We start from the raw sequence: 17195 nt of genomic DNA, 5'->3' as shown, positions 1-17195 counted from the left end.
CCCTAGGATTATTAAGATGTGTAGTGTGAGCAAGCAGTATACAGAGAGCTTTAAAGTGATCTGGAGGAGTTTGCAATGTGTCCCTGATGAGATCATCACCATTAGTCTGAATACTATCCCTATATATTACCCTTGCTTCTTTTTTGGATGCTTTTTCAATAATATTTTTACAGTTGTGTTTTTCTCTTTGTAAGTTGTGACGACCAGGCTTATTGTCGCATTCCTTTGCTGTAGATATTATGGTAAAAATCCATGTATATGATGTATATATTTTATTCATAATGCATGCTATAGGTGTATATCTATTAGAGCCCCGACCATCTTATTTCACATTTGTTTCAGGCGACGTATAAATAAAATCCAGTTGATTAAAGGACCCAACAGAATCCTACTGACTTTAGAAGATGTGACATTTGTTAATCCCCACTTTGGAAGTAAGGTAAGTAGCCCCCTTTCTGCTGTATTGCCTGATATCATAGGCAGAAGCTACAAGTTAGCATTGAATGCATGTTATTTATTAATTTTAATTATAATTTACTGTAAGAGTAAAATACATGAGCTGGAGAGATTAAAGGCTGGACTAATAACCAAAAATATAAGAGGAAAATACATACTGTATTTAGAACACTTATCAGATATATAAAGACAAGCTCACATGATCCTGCTCATATATAGAATTAGGAGAATGGACTAATGATCCCCAGAGGGTAGGAAGGGGAGAAGACAGGGAAATAGTCAGATGTTAGATAAATGGTATCAAAGTAGAGTTAGACAGGAAGAATAAATTCCAGTGTTCTATAGAACACTCGGGTGACTGTAATTTACAACTTCATGCATAATTGACAAAGAAAAAGAAAGAAAATGAAAAAAGGAGGCTAAAGTTTATTAATATCAAGAAGTGATACAGGGGACTAAAACTATGGCTGAGCAGTTCAAAGCTGTATTGCTCTTGCAGAGGACCTGAATTCATTTCTCAGCACCCAAGTCGAAAGACTTACCTATAACTCTAGCTCCAGTGGATCCAACACCCTCTTTGAGCCTCTTCAGGCACCTGCATGCATGTAGCATGTACATGTACACATATACACAGACAAATTCACAAAGTAGAAATACATTTTAAAAAGAAATGTTTTATATAGATATATAATTTAAGAATATCAAAATGTCAATTACACTTATTTGTTCAGCATGTATTATATACATATATCAATTATTCAGTTTTATACCCTGATATGGGTATGAATATTAATTGTTAATTAAAATGACATATATAGTTCACGATATATCTCAGTTAGATAATGATGACTTAGAACCGTGTTTTTTTAAAGATAAATATATATTTTAATCAAAACAAAACAAAATGCACGCTCAAAACGAAGAGCCCAATTTGCCTTGGCTAACTACTGAGCATGAGGCCCACCCTGGAGCGTATTGATATACATTTCATTTGTTATAACTTATTTTGATTTTATGTACATTGGTTATTTGCTGGCATGTACATCTGTGTGAGGGTATTAGAAACCTCCAGAAATGGAGTTACAGACAGGAGTGTGAGCTGTCATGTGGTGTCTGGGAATTGAACCCAGGACCTTTAGAAGAACAGCCAGCATTATTAACCACTAAGCCATCTATCCAGCTTCCGTGTATGCTTTCTTAATTTGTGTGAATTCATATATGTATCAACCCTGTGGTGTCTGGAAGACACTGTTTTTGTAGAGTTATCTACCATTTCTGCCACTTAAAATCTTTTCTTTTGCTCTTCTCCATAGATCTCTGAGCTTTGAGAAGAGGGATATGATAAAGACATCATATATAGGGATGAGTGCTCTAAAGTCTCTCACACTGTCTAGTTGTGGTTCTTCATGTTAATTACCATCTACTACAAGCAGAAGCTCCTCTGTGCACTGATATATGGCTATAGCATATGTTATTAGGAATCATTTTATTGCTATGTTCACTCAGCAAAATAACAGTAGTAGGTTTTCTACTAGGCCCCATGATCTATCTCATCTCTGGTCCTTAGCCTCATAAATGGTATCTCATGAAGCAGGCATTAAATCTGACCAAAAAGTGGTTTATTAGTACCAGAACACTTATTTCACCATTGCACCAGTGGGTATGCCTTTCAGGCAGGTCACTATTGTACAGTGTGCAGTTGAGTGAGATTATTACTTTTCTCTGCAAGCAGCACATATAATACCTTTCAGCATTATCAACACGAGTCAGTATGGAATGAAGCTTCTAGTTCCAAGGAAGAGGAAACATAATATACTGCTAGTAGAACATATATCAGGAGGTTTAAATGGGAAGGGGTGGGAGAGCAGGGAAGAAGAAGGAACATGTGCAAGTAAGGATAACTATCATTACAGACCTTTCAAAAGCTATGTGGAAATCTACTATTATAGAAGCTTCCTAAAATATTGACATATTTAAGAGTTTAAATGGAATTACAGTTTAATGGGGGAGATGATACCCCAACTAGACATCATATACTACCAATTAAGACTCCCAGTACCAGTAAAGATTATACTTTTTAAAGTTGTTGTCCAAGAAAGTCTTATAGAACCCCAAAACCTTACAGAGTACTAGTGATGCTATTGATTACCCTCTACAACATGATGACAAGACTATTGTTGAAGATACCACATACTTATGTCACCAAACTTATAATTTTAAGTATTTAATTAAAAATTTTTCAAAAAAACCAGAGACTAACATAATAAATAGTATATGACTCTATCAATTTCAGATATTTTACCATATACTCTATTTAAAATAACTATTATTATGTGTGAGTCTGTGATGTGTGTGTATATGTAGGGTGTGTGTGTTGTGTTGTGTGGCACATGAATGCCATAGCAGTGTGTGGAGGACTACTTGTAGGAGTCAGTTCTTGTTCTCCCACTAGATTCCAGGGATTGAACTCTCAGATTAGCAGGCTTGGCTGCAAACACTAATACCCACTGTGCCATCTTGCCAGCCTTGCTTTATGTGAAGAAATGAAACACTACAGATAAGTGTTAAACCCTCATGATTTAAATCCACTCCTTCCCTCCATAACTGCCCTGAAACCATCATTTTCGTGATTGTTGTTTTTGTTGCTAATATATTTGTGTAACTATAAGCAACATAGAATACTTAGGCTTTCAAAGTGTACATAAATGACATTATTTTGTATGTCTCAACCTAAAGCATGCTTTCTCAGTCTGTAGTCCACTTTGGGAATTTCACCATCTTGATAGCTCTCTAATCATGTTTCATTTTTTACAAAAGGTGTCATATGTACAAACTTGTCAGCAGCATCTATGCTTACATTCTAAAAATGCGACAAGAAAAATTCTGTCTACTGTCCAGATGTATTCTCTTAAATGGAATAGGTAGCTCCTAGGGTTGAAGCACATTTTGCTTTACTGAGGGGATGTGGTGATTTATGTTATTCTTACAGCCAGTAAATAGCTTCTCATTGATTCTTGTCTTCACTAACTCTTTTTTTATTGGATATTTTTTTTATTTACAATACAGATGTCATCCCCTTTCCCCATGTCCCCTCCCTAGAACCCCCTATCCTATACCCCCTCTTCCTTTATGCTTTTATACCATTTTGATTACATGCATGTATTAAGGTCAGTTCTAGGTTGAGGGTCTAGCAATACAATAGATTCAAATAGTCAAGGAACAAGCAAAACAATAAACACAAATAGCCAAAGAAAAAGCAAGGCATTAAACCCAATTACGTGAACACTCCCATGATCACTGTTTCTAAGGGCTTATCAGGATGACCAAAATATCTGAGCCTACTTCCCTATCCTAGCCCAAGGTCATTTTCATGTCTGAAGCCTACTTCCTTGTTCTAGCCTAAAATTTAGATTCTTGTCTGAAGTTACCTTTTTTTTAGAACTGTGTTTTGAAAATGAATACTGTCCACTCTGGGCAATAGTTTAACTTTGACTTCATATAACCCCTTTTAGGTAAACTTATATTAGCCTCTAACACCCAACATGGTACTTATACTATAAAATGTGCTAATAAAAGTTTGGAGAAAGATGGTTCAACTCATAAAAGAGAGTTGAGTTTCATGAGAGTCCAGGTTGTATTTGGGTTATAATAGGTGATCTTCTTAAGGACCTGCTACTGTTCGTGGGATGCATTTTGTGAGATTCTGTATATTCCTTACCTCCTAGGGCATTACAGTCAAGTTGAAGACAATGAAATCCTGCAAGGAAACCAATACATGCCAGCTTGTACAAATGAACCGGAAATAGAATAGGACTTTAGAGAAGTCAGATCAATAGAAGGAGCCATTCAGAGACCTCTGTCCAAAGCTAAGTCTTAAAAGAAGGGAAGGTAGAATTTGTCTATGTCACAGATTACAGATTACTTATCAATCACTTTTCTTTGACTCTCCCAGGAGAAATTATTAGTAGGCTTTGGAATTGAAGTTGGAATTTGCCAAAATTTTGGTATTGGTTATTGGTAAATAGTTAATGATGATGATGATAAAAGACAAATTTTCTGTGGTTTCATACAATTTCTATCCTGTTTTCCTATTGTCTTCCAAGCCCTGAGAGATATAGGCAGAGGAAACAGCATAAACAGAAACTTAGAAAAGAAAGCATGTGGAAGACAATTTTGTTAAGGGAACTGGTGTGTTTCCTTATGCTAGTCTATTTGGTTGCAATAATGACAGTGATATTTGCATACTTTGTAGAGGTGGCAAGATGTAGAAAGAGGATACAAAAAGCATATTGTTTCCATGTATCATTTACTGTTGTTACTTTACTACACCAGATTTGAGAATTTGGCTATCTTAGTGGCAAACTGATCAGTTGCTTAAAAACGACACTGAAACTTACATGGAATTAGTTGGCTATGTGAGGAACAGAATTATGTGGTAATGTCCTGTGTCGTCAGTCAGTCAAATGAACTGATGAGCTATTTAATTCATTTCCCACTTATAATCATCTGGGTTAAATCCTCAGATGATTTCGTAAGGTGTATATCACCTTCCTAGAAATGTATTGATGAAAGACAAAACTATCATTGTGGCTGTACTCCATCCCCACGCTCCAGAAACACACTAATAATTGGTTTCTGTTTTTTGAAACCACCAGAGGAGACTAACAGTCATGGTGGTGGAGTCTCTCTGGGTTTTTCACTCAGTATTCTCTGTATGAAATTCCCTGACTCAAGCACACACTGAAGCCAAAGCTCTGAGGCAATCTCAACCTATAACTTGATACCAAGATAAAATAATTCAGTTCTGTGGTCAAAAATAGTTTATCTAGAAATGTGATCACTGATAAAGTCTTGTAAAAATGGAGATAAAGGTACTAAAGTCTTGATCAAAAGATACAAACCTGTTTTCAAACCCTCCATTAATTTGGTACTATCCATGTCAACCTGACAGTTCTTGACAGCTGCCTGGATGTTAGGTTCTAAAGTAACAAAAACAGTAACTATACTCAATTTTGGACATAATTGGCCTTTTTCAATGCATAGACCTTCAATGCATAGGCCTAGTGAAGTCTACTAATACATAAGCTGCACCCGTGTTGCAAAATTGTGCCAGCAACTACAAAATGCCACAAAGAGCACACTAGAGCTACTGTCACACAGACAGATTACCTAGAGTCTAGGATGGTGCTCATGATGATAGATCATTTCATTTTATGTGTACCTTTTGACCTGAAGAGAATAACAACATCATTACAAGTTTTTAGTGTAAAAGTGAAAAGGCATCAAATATCGCTAGCCCTTTAGAGGATGTTGATGCTTGTTTGCTTGCTTGAGTGTTTTAGTCTAAGTGGGAACGAATGGCATTACCCAAGCAGAAGAACATAGCTCTCTGTCCCTTTTTGGTATTTGGCTTCTCTGAAAGATTCTGAGTGGAACAGATAGGGGAAGCATATATTTTCCTTAATTGCTCTGCAGTCACAAACTTGCAGCTGGCTGTGTTTAATCAGTCAAGAAACCAAGCCAAGAATTCTATCCAAAAGGAATGTCTGAAAGTGTAAACTCTTTGAGAATACAGAATTAATTCAGTCTAGAAAAATTGGCAGGTCAGGGGAAGCCAAGTCAGAAAAGGAAGATTTTAGAAGGAAGTGAAGCTGAAATCCAAGTGTATGTGAATTTTGGCAGATTTTATCACTTTCTCCCTTGCCTTTTGCATAGAGGGCTGTGTCTTACTATACATCTACTTGCTCTTACTGAGATGTGGAAATAAAGAAAAAAAGAGAAATAGATTGCTCCCTGGCCTTGCTCTCTTCGAGGGAGTGCAGGTTGATGGAGGGGTTACGTGAGGAGTCAGGTCTTACATGTTGCCTAAGTCTTGAGCTATTCAAATTTCAGAACATTTTCTTCAGACTTGATATTGAAAAGAACTTAACTGAAGACTAGAGCAACCAATTGCTCAAAGACCATTGTTATCGCAGCATCAGAGATTATTTAATATTAATTCTTATTGGCAAGCAAGTCTGATAAAAAGCAGGACGTGGTAAGAAAAGGCATAGGACAGGGATATATAACACCAAAAATCTTTGCTCAAGCCCTTGTATTCTTTAGCTTTCTGTTTCCTTCTTATAAAAAGGAGAATATTGGTGGTATGTGCCTATAACCTTGGTCCTGTGAAGGCAGAGGCAGGAGGACTGTGTTCTTAAGGCCAATCTGTCATACATGATAGAGTCTTATGAGACTTTGTGTGAAAGCAACAAAAACACTACCATGACTACTAGTAATAAAAATAATTAACAATAAATGAGTGAAGGGTAGTAATGATGTTAGAAGAGGGCCCTTGTCTAGATAATAACAAGGGTATCTATTTATTTATATTTATTACAGTTCTTTTAAAAGACATTTAGAGAAATACAGAGAAGAATACTGAGATAACTGTTGACTTACTCCACCTTCACATAAAATAAGTCTACTGGCTTACTTGAGGGTACAAAAGGTTATCTTTAAAGGTTAACACAGATTTCAGGGAACCATCTTCATTTTCTCTTTCAACTGGGAAGCTGGCAGTGCCCTTTACAGACTATGTGTCCAAGTAAAACCAAGGAGTAAAGGATCTGGATTACTTCAGTCTCGTACTTGTCATAGGCCTATAACCCATTTACATGTGTCTTCTTAATTGCTCTGTAGGAGGTCTTCTGTCAGAAAGAACATTGTCATTTAGCAGAGTAGAATAAAAAGAGCCAGTATTGGGAGTCAGGGTCTGAAATTATTCCCTAGTTCTATTTTTTTAAAGTTTTGCTTTCTCTACACCCACAGTTCTCATAACTAAATCATTGAGTAGATTTTTTTTGGCAATTAATTTCGACTTTTGGGTCTAAATGTCAAGTCTAGAAAATGAGAATTCAATGTCAAATTAATAGCAGTTATATTCTTCCTTGTATAACATGTACATAATTCAGATTTTCTCTGGGAACCAGGAATGGTACATTGCATACCTGTAAGCCTAGCACTTGAGAGGCCAAAGCAGGGAGATTATGAGTTCTAAACCAGCTAGGACCACACAGTAAGATCCTGTCTCAAAAACAACAACAACAACAACAACAACAACAACAAACTAGCAAACCAACCAAGTAACCATCCAGTAACATTTTAGGGACTAAGAGGGTTTTATTTATACATTGAAGAATATATAGCTACACATATATAGGTAATAGCAACTAAAGAAATAGGAGACATGGATCTGAAAAGAACAATTGGGGATGCAATAGAAGAATTGGAGGGAGAAAAAGGAAGTAGAGAAATGATGTAATTATTGTAATTATATATTTATTCTCAAACGATAAAAAAATAAGCAAGTTATCTGGCAGTTAAAAATATGTGGAAATGTTAACCTTTCCTTCATGGTATATAGGATTTAAGTAAGCTACCAAGTGCGCCTTAAAAGGGTTCTGAATGATTATAATGAATTAGTTTCAAATAATGACAATTTTGTTTAACCCCCTTTTCCTAATCCTTTCACAGAGAGGAAGCCGTGCCAGTGTAAGCTTCCAGATCATCTCAGAAGTTCAAAGTGGGAGGTCCCCAAGGCTGTCCTTTTCTTCAGGTAGTCTAACTCCGGCTACATATGAGAACTCCAACATAGCAATCTACGAGGTAAGACATCTGGAGGTCTTTAATCTGCAGCCTTTCTGGGTTTTAAAATGAGACTGCCATTGGAGAGTCTTTGGGTAAAAATAGTGAGACTTTTTTTCAAGTTTTTCTGTCTGTGTCCATTTACAAGCTTGTTTGATATTTTTGGCAGTGATCTTTCCCCAAAACTCATCTACTTGAAACTTCATTAATACTTCAACTTGATGCATTTACTAGACTTGTGGGTAAAAAATCTGAGATGTAAATAATTAAAATGTGGCAGTCATCTTACTACACTGTATGTAATAGAAGAAATGACTCTCTGAGCTGCTTTTTTGATGTGAGATGTCAAGAGAGACACATATACATGGGGTAGTGTTTGAAGGTAATCTTCAAAGTCTGGTTGCTTTTCCTATACTTTTGTCTGGTGACGTTGAAACATTAAAAATCCTTTCTTTTTAGTCACCTGTACTATCTTTGAGAATAACAGGTTACTTTATGCTTTACAAAATAGAAATCCCCTTTGAAGTTTCTGTCTTTCAAGATTGAGGAGGCTACCTCCTCCCTATTGTTCTTAGATATTGGAATTTGGCAACCAGAACAAATCTTGCATCAGTTGTAAAGATGAGCTGTTTCTTCTCAGCAGGCAAGAGTTAAGCAGGCAGTAAGGAGGAAACTCTACCATCCTTCTGTCCCTCCTAAGTGAGGCTTTCCCAGTGTGGTTTCCTTGTTGTGTTTGGAGACACGCCTGAGAAGCAGCAGATACTCTCAACATGAATAGTAAATGGAAAGAAAATCTAAACCAGGGAAGAATTTAGAGTGCTGACTGCATTGGATTTTTCTGAGGGAACATGCTCCTCTATCAAATAAATAATTCACAGGGGGTTTGCTAGGCATTGAACATATTATCCTCCAAACTTTAGGTGTTAAATTTTAATGATCAGCATGATGACATTTAGAAACAGCCTGAGATTTTCGGTGAAAAAGTGGGACTCAGACAAATATGTGTTTTTCTCTCCTTTATGGAACCTAGATTTTTATAAATATACAAACCGTATATAGAGCTATTTTACATGAATGTAGAAGAAAGACTTGGGGAAGAGAGGAGACTACTTGGAGGGATGGGGAGAAGTAGGGTATAGGGACATGAATGTGGTACAGGATATTCTTGAAAGAACCTGTCTTTATTAAACCTTCACTATTTGCATATTGTGTCAATAAAGTAAAATGACTTTTAAAGGGATTAAATCAGTGTGAGTAAAGCCCTTACAAATAAAACTTCATACAGCCCACTTGTCCTTCTGCCTTCCATCATGTGACAACACAATGTTCCTCTACTCCAAAGGATGTGACATAGACAACAGCTCTCACTCAACAACTGAATCTACTGTCTCTTGATCTCGAACTTTTCACTCTCTAGAATTGTGATGAATAAATTCTTGTATTTTTTTTTTAAATAAATTGCCCAATTTTACAGGTTGACTACCCAGGCCTACACACCAAATTAGCATAGCACATGGTCTTTCAGCATACCTGAGGGTTTTATCTTAATCTAAAGCAGGAACCCTCTGGATTCTATTGTGATTTAATGTGATGAAAAAGGGCATTTGTTTCCAAAGTGAGCTTGAGGTTCTAACGAATTTTCTTTCTGAAAACTTAAAGGTGAAAATGATTGGATAGTTTTAGAGTGTCAAACAGAATGAATTTAGGCCTTTACAGTTGCAATACACCATTAAGATTTTGAAATAAATATCAATAACTTTTGCTTTTCATTTACCAAATTAGAAGTTGAAGTGAGTTCTTAGTTCTGAGGGCTCATAAAAAAAGAATTATGTCCATATTCCAGATTCTGACACTTACCAATTGATTCTTGTTGGTATTCAGCTGGTAGGGACCTGCTACCAGGCATTGATATATTTTGAAGTCCATTGATGTGCTTTTGATATGTACAGCCAGGTGTGATAATTGCTAGACAGAGATGCTTCTAAGGCCACATCTGGCATGGCTCTGCTATGATTCTCTGACTCAGTGGACAAATTTATGTGTTGAATCACAGTGTGCTCTTTTTGGTTGGGTTACAAGGTTACAGTATAGAATTGAGAAAGGTTAAACAAACAAACAAACAAACAAACAAAAACCAAAGAAAAATCAAAAACCAAACCAAACCAAACCAAACCAAACCAAACCAAACCAAACCAAAAACCCTTGTTACTGGCCTTGAAGATCTTATCAGATACTTCTGTGTTTAGGAAGTTGAACAGGGAGACAGGGAGCTGGTTATATCGCTTTTCATGACTGGCTGCTGGTCAGTCAATTCATGAGTCAGAATCTTTTTTAAAATATTTTATTTCTTTATTTTAATGTGTGTGTGTGTGTGTGTGTGTATATATATATACCTGCATGTGTATTTGCACCACCAATGTGCATGGTGTAAGAGTACAGAAGTGAATGTTGGATCCCTTGATGCTGGAGTTACAAATAGTTGTGAGCTACCATGTGAGTGCTTGGATTTGGACCTTGGTCCTCTGAAAGAGTAGCTAGTGCTCTTAAACTCTGAGCTACCTCTCTAGTCCCAGAAGAGTGTTAATAGCAATAACACCACACAGTGAAGTCAATATTAGGCTTAGAATAAGGTGTAAAGGAAGAAAGACAAGTCTACAAAACTGCCTGTCTAGGGTTCATAGAGGTTTCTAAGATGGAGTATAAGTCAATTGAATCAGAAGAAGAAGAAGAAGAAGAAGAAGAAGAAGAAGAAGAAGAAGAAGAAGAAGAAGAAGAAGAAGAGGAAGAAGAAGAGGAGGAGGAGGAGGAGGAGGAGGAGGAGGAGGAGGAGGAGGAGGAGAAGGAGAAGGAAAGAAGAAGAAGAAGAAGAAGAAGAGGAGGAGGAGGAGGAGGAGGAGGAGGAGGAGGAGGAGGAGGAGAAGGAAAGAAGAAGAAGAAGAAGAAGAGGAGGAGGAGGAGGAGGAGGAGGAGAAGGAAGAAGAAGAAGAAGAAGAGGAGGAGGAGGAGGAGGAGGAGGAGGAGAAGGAAAGAAGAAGAAGAAGAAGAAGAAGAAGAAGAAGAGGAGGAGGAGGAGGAGGAGGAGGAGGAGGAGGAGGAGGAGGAGGAGGAGGAGGAGGAGGAGGAGGAGGAGAAGGAGAAGGAGAAGGAGAAGGAGAAGGAGAAGGAGAAGGAGAAGGAGAAGGAGAAGGAGAAGGAGAAGGAGAAGGAGAAGGAAAGAAGAAGAAGAAGAAGAAGAAGAAGAAGAAGAAGAAGAAGAAGAAGAAGAAGAAGAAGAAGAAGAAGAAGAAGAAGAAGAAGAAGAAGAAGAAGGAAAAAGTAATCATCCAGCGGCTTTCTCAAATGGTCCTCTATTAGAAATTGTTTGAAGTGTCACCATCAGTAGATTCAGTTTCAAATAAGTCAGTTTTCCATAAGACTTGTTACTATAGCCAAGCATGATGATACATACTTGTAATCCCAACACTCGTGAAACTAGGGCAGGGGGATTGTTACAAACACAGCCTGAGCTATATAGTCATTACTAAACAAGTTAGAGTTGCATAATGATACCCTCTTTTGGGGAGATGGCTCAGTCAGTAAATTGCTTCCCACAAAAGCACCAAGACCTTTGTTTAATCCTCCAGAACCATTAATAAACGCTAAGTACAATACTGTGTGTTGATAATCCCAGCACTGGGGAAATGGAGACAGGTAGATATCCCTGAGGCTTTCTAGCCAGCCAGTTGAGACTGCGAACTCTAGATTCAGTGAGAGAACCTATCACAAAACATAAGGCAGAGAACAATTAACAAAAAGATACAACTTCAATTCCTGGCCTCTGCATGCACATGAACTTCCCTTACATGAACACACACACACACACACACACACACACATACACACACAAAGTTAAGAAAGAAACAAACAATCCCAAACAACCAATCAAATGAGAGTCCTGGAATTCCCAGATAATATGCTTGTAGATGCTAAATAGCCAAAATTGGCCTTTTCTGGGTGGTTCCATATATTGTACTACATTCACACATATTTATATTCTAATTTGTGTACAGATATGTAGCCTTCCATAGATACTCTTTGAATATAGACAGGCGAGCCAGATGAGCTGACCAGTGGGGAGAAAGTAATTCTCAGCCTCAGCCTATGTGCTCCTCCTTGACTCTTCTTTCTCTATGCACTCGTTTATCTTTCTCAGAGCTTTTTTCTTTTTCCTCCTTCCTATGACACTCACCTCTTTCCCTCCCACCAGTCATTGTCACTCATCACAGAGGTATAGATCAGTAAAGTGAAAGAGCCTTGATAAATTATCTGGTAAACTTTATTCAAAAGGCAGGGAAGCTGAAGACAAGGCTGGTTAAAAGGATATGCTAAGGCTACCCTTGACCTTGAAGCAGAGTCGTGCTTAAGACCTTGCTCTCTTGTTTAAGTTAATTCACAACAGCCTTACTGAAAAACAGATAGACTTTAAATTACTTCAGAAAACTTCCCCAAATAGAATTTGATGTTTCTTTCTCTTAATTAAAAAGTAAGTGATAAGTGAAATATTTTATCATTCTGTTTTAAGAGACTAAAACAAAAGCTATTTAGCCCATGTGTGGTGAAGATAAAAGCTGCCCATTTCCTACTTTCCCCTCATTTTTCATGAATGAGGATGCACACAGACTCAGTAAAAACCTCCTTATGGAGTGTGTGTGTGTGTGAACTAAAATTTTAACAACCAAATCCTCCAAACACAGGGAGCCTGACAGAGAAAAGAGGACTGGAGTGGACCCAGAAAGACATTGGTATAGTTTTGGCGCTTGGGTTCTTTATGGAGATATGAGATGGAGTTAGGTGTACATAAGACCCTTTCCAGCTCTCAAATTTAGCGATTTGACAGGAAAAGCTATTGTTAGCTACTATGGCGTGAGTAAACCAAATAGAAGGCCAACCTATGTCTCTGATTAAACTCCATTAAAAAGGCATCATAGGGGAATGCTAGGGTAGTGAGCCAGGAGTAGGTAGGTGGGTGGGGGAGCACTGTCAGAGAAGCAGAGAGAAGACGGGGTGGGATAGGGGCTTTGCAGAAGGGAAACCAGGAAAGGGGATAACATTTGAAATGTAAATAAATAAAATAACTAATATATTTTTTAAAAAATGTAAATTAAAAAACCCTGAAACTATGAGCCAAAAAAAGGGAGAATGTATCATGTATAATCTACAAGGCCATCAGAGCTACTAGTAACCAGTGCTCAGACTATACACCACATGAGGACATCACATCTATAAGGGCTCTATTCACAGTAACAACATGTTTTAACTTAAGTGTGACTTGTACAGAAGGAGATGCAAGCATTCTGGTTTCCCAGACTAGTTTTGGATGGGGGTCAAGCCTCACATTTATGTCTAAACCTTCTCTGCCACAATTAACTATTATGCACGTTACTCAGTTATTATTTTGACTATACTTAGAAATTGCTTAAGGTTGTGTTTTTTTCGTATTTATTATTCTCAGAACCCAGAAAGCAGTTTCTTCCTTCCACCCTGATAGCATCGCTCTACCCTTCCTAAAAGAGGCTTCCCTTGGCAGGGAGAGCTTGGTGATATGCAGAACACACACATTGGGATATGCTCCCTTGTGACCAGGGTGTTGGGTGATTACATGTGAGCATGGAACATGCATGCTTGTACAAAGCAGATGCATTTATGCTGCTGCCCCAAAACAGAGAACACAATTATATACTCAAAAAATTACGACGGTCTTTTTTCACCTGAGGGAAAAACATCATTATCTAATTAGTACCAAGGTGCCATGGCAGCTGGTAGTTACTAAGGGCCAAGTGATGGTTGCCAAAAAGCTGAGAAAGCTTTGTTTTCTTTCACCCATCAGTGTGTATTATACATTGTCTCATTTCGTAGAATTCCAGTTAGACTTTTGTTCTATCAGCTTAAGGCTTAACCTTTGATGACTGTAAAGGGTAAAGTCCTTTGAAAAATAAAACTTAAGCTTGTGGCAGGTCCTCTTGACTTCTATGAATGAGTTTTAGATCTCTGCCTTAGAGCAGAATTTGATAGGAGAAGCTTAGTGTGAGGTAAGTGGAGAGGCTGTGAATGAAGGGAGCATCACAGAGGTAAGGCAAGGGGAAAGGCTGGGCAGAAGGTTGCAAGCTTAATCATGGATTAGAAATACAAAGAGGACTCGATAACATTCACACTGCAGGTCCCATTCCTATACCTTCCAATTACTCAAGTGTTCCGTGGAACTCAATTATTGGTGTCTCTGAACACTTCCTAGCTGACCCTGATGCAACTGGTGCAGGGTCGCACTTTGACCATTCTGGTGCAGCAAACCATCAATGCTATGGTGCCTTGCTGAGCTTCATAGGCGAGGACCTTGTCTCTCATACATTTGTCCAGCTCTGCAAGGTCTCCTAGAGTCATCTCCTAGTTGAGAGGCTTTGAACTCCTTGCCTAGGAGAGGCTTTGTAACAGAGTGCTGTGGAGTTCCTGAGATGCCTGCAGCTACCATTAGCCTTTGCCTCTGGCAACTTTCCAGATGAACTGCTACAGCTGGGTATATTCCTTAATAAGAGGGTGGTTACACATTCCTATTTTCACAATTTGATTGCACACAGCTCGCTGCTTTATTATCTCTACTTGGTGACAAGTAGGTGCAGCCTGAAATGAACTCTCCAGGCTATAGGTAATAGACGTGCAGGCACTTTGAAGACCAGGGAGCACAGTGTAAGACATTATCATTATCACAGAGAAAAGGGAATCTCTATTTATATTGCTTTTAAATTTTTTTTTGGTTGGACAGATGTAAGTAGGGCTTGATGACTGATGATTCCTTGAGGCTATGCATGCAGAAGAAAATTACCAGGTACCCACAGTGAAGAAAGACAATAACATAATTGAGTTTGAATTGACAGTGACCATAGAAATTGTAGTTTTGTGTTTCAAAAGTTAAGAATCAATGCTAATTACTTAGATTTGATCTTTACACATGTATCAAATTATCTCACTGTACCCACAGACATTTAAACTCAAAAAGATAAAATGATTACGAATGGGAAAAGTTGAAAATAGACTTTCTAAAGGGTCTGGGTGACCTCTTACTATGGTGGAACATGTATAGACCAAAATTAAAAAATGCTTAATCTATATTTAAATCAGTCAGTTCAAGATGAATGTGTGAGAGAGGCCCCGCCTCCACCCCATGGTCTGTCACAGGAAAGCAAAATGAATCAAGGTAAATGCTGCCAACATTTGTGGCACTCCATCTCCTGCCTTGCATCTCCCACTACAGGTGCCTCAAGGCAGTGGAAATTGCAATCACAGACCGTCACCATTAATCCAAGCAAGCCCTGTGCTACATCACTTAGCTATGAATAACTGAAATGACCTGACACTTTCTGCAGTTAGTTAAGGAAGATGGTTCAGAGTGGTTTCTTGCATTTCCTGAGATCTTCATCCCTGTGGGTTGTTTCACTGCCTGTAGTACTTTGACACTTTTAACTTTAACTTCTTTGTGTGAGTTCATTTTAACCCAGAATACAGAGTTTCCATGGGGTAGAGGGTGTGGAAGGAAAAAAAAAGCATCTGTTCTTATTGGCATTTTTACTCTTAGCCTTTTATGTGGGAGAGACACTATTCTGACTGCTGACAACTGCGTCTCATCAGCTTTCTTTCCTTTTACTTTCCAGGGTGACTGGGTATGGCTGAAAAAGTTCCCTCCTGGAGATTTTGGGGACATTAAGTCTATCAAATCGAGTGCAAGTGATGTGTTTGAAATGGTATGAGAAACCCTCATTTATATACATTCCTATTCGAATAAATTCTTTCTTCCAAGTACTGCCAGTAGGTAAGAGGCAGTCTTAGAAACCTAGTACAAGTACAGAGTTGTTATTACAGATGGGTACAATCCTGTGACACAGTGGCAAAGTCATGAAAATGAATGACACTGAATCTGAATCAAAGAAGGCACTTCATTAACTTGAGCCCTGAGCCTTCATGTCCTTTTTTATTTTTTTTTAATAAAATGTCTGTTTACTGCCTTTCCTTCTATGTTGGGAAAAGAATTAAGAGACAAATTAAGAGACAATATATACAATACTTCCTGCATATTCCTAGCTCATAACTTCTTTATAAAATGATGCCTATTAAGATAATTATCAACTAAGCATACCATAATCATTCACATGCCCATTTTTCAGACCTTGAAGACTCACCTGCTAATTATTGTTTGGAATATGGTTATTTTCCTAACTCTACTAGTTATGTTCAAAGTGTCCTTGGATGGTTTACTTAAGAAAGCAGCCTATAAATAAGTCAGGCATTATCTCTTTTAAGCCATTTAAATTCTTGTGTCCTCCTTGAACTTGGACTGGAGTCCATAAAAGATTTGTGGATATTGTTTTTGGTTCGTTCAAACACTAGTAATAGTAAATTTCTCCACATCTGCAAAGCAGGCAAATCATTCCAACAAATCTGAATGAGGTCCAGCTGCATGCAGACCACAGTGCAAGTGAGAAAAGAAAGGAAACAAGGGGTATGACCTGTGGGGAACAAGGTGTGCCCTAAAGGAGGGTTCAGATGAAACATCATGATATGGCATTTCCCTTACATAGGATTTTGGTGCCTGGAGCTTAAGGGAAAACAATTGGAGATAAATCTGAGAGGACCAAAGGCAGCTAAAACAGCCCATTTTGCAGTGATTTTATAACCTGAGATGCTTCCCTCCAAAAACTATATTCAAAATAAAAAGACAAAATGGCTCAAACTGGGGAAAGCTGACAAAATATTAGTGTGTGAATAAACAGATGAGCCAAAGTAGAGGTTTTGCATTACATCTTTTTTTACCTGTGTGTGTGTGTAGGTGTGTGTTGACTATTAATTTTGTCATTAATTCAATTTTATGGAAGAACCCTTGAGAATCTTTCAGGGGACTTTTGGGTGCTCTGCTCAGATTTGGCACTCGCTTACAGTTTTCTTAGTTGTTTACTTGACCTACAATGATAGAATACAATTATAATGCAATTTTCTGATGTCAGTTTACACTATACATTCTCATATTGCAGTTGACTGTATGTCTCTTTGGGTTCTGTTAATATGACAGCTTCTCAGACTTCCCTATT

The 17195-nt window shown here is 37.9% G+C and overlaps 1 protein-coding gene across 1 annotated transcript in view; it reads left to right on the top strand.

The window, feature by feature from the left end:
• Positions 1-17195, top strand: part of Gucy2f (guanylate cyclase 2F, retinal) — a 97834-nt gene that overhangs the window by 38891 nt on the left and 41748 nt on the right. The window contains exons 6-8 of the mRNA XM_034485650.2: positions 343-439; positions 7972-8103; positions 15765-15854. Coding sequence (XP_034341541.1) covers positions 343-439; positions 7972-8103; positions 15765-15854 — 319 coding nt within the window. The remainder of the gene's footprint in view (positions 1-342; positions 440-7971; positions 8104-15764; positions 15855-17195) is intronic.

Source organism: Arvicanthis niloticus, chromosome X, assembly GCF_011762505.2.
Source record: "Arvicanthis niloticus isolate mArvNil1 chromosome X, mArvNil1.pat.X, whole genome shotgun sequence".
Lineage (NCBI taxonomy): Eukaryota > Metazoa > Chordata > Mammalia > Rodentia > Muridae > Arvicanthis > Arvicanthis niloticus.
Note: the sequence above shows the minus strand (reverse complement) of the source record. Positions and strands in the feature narration are given on the sequence as shown.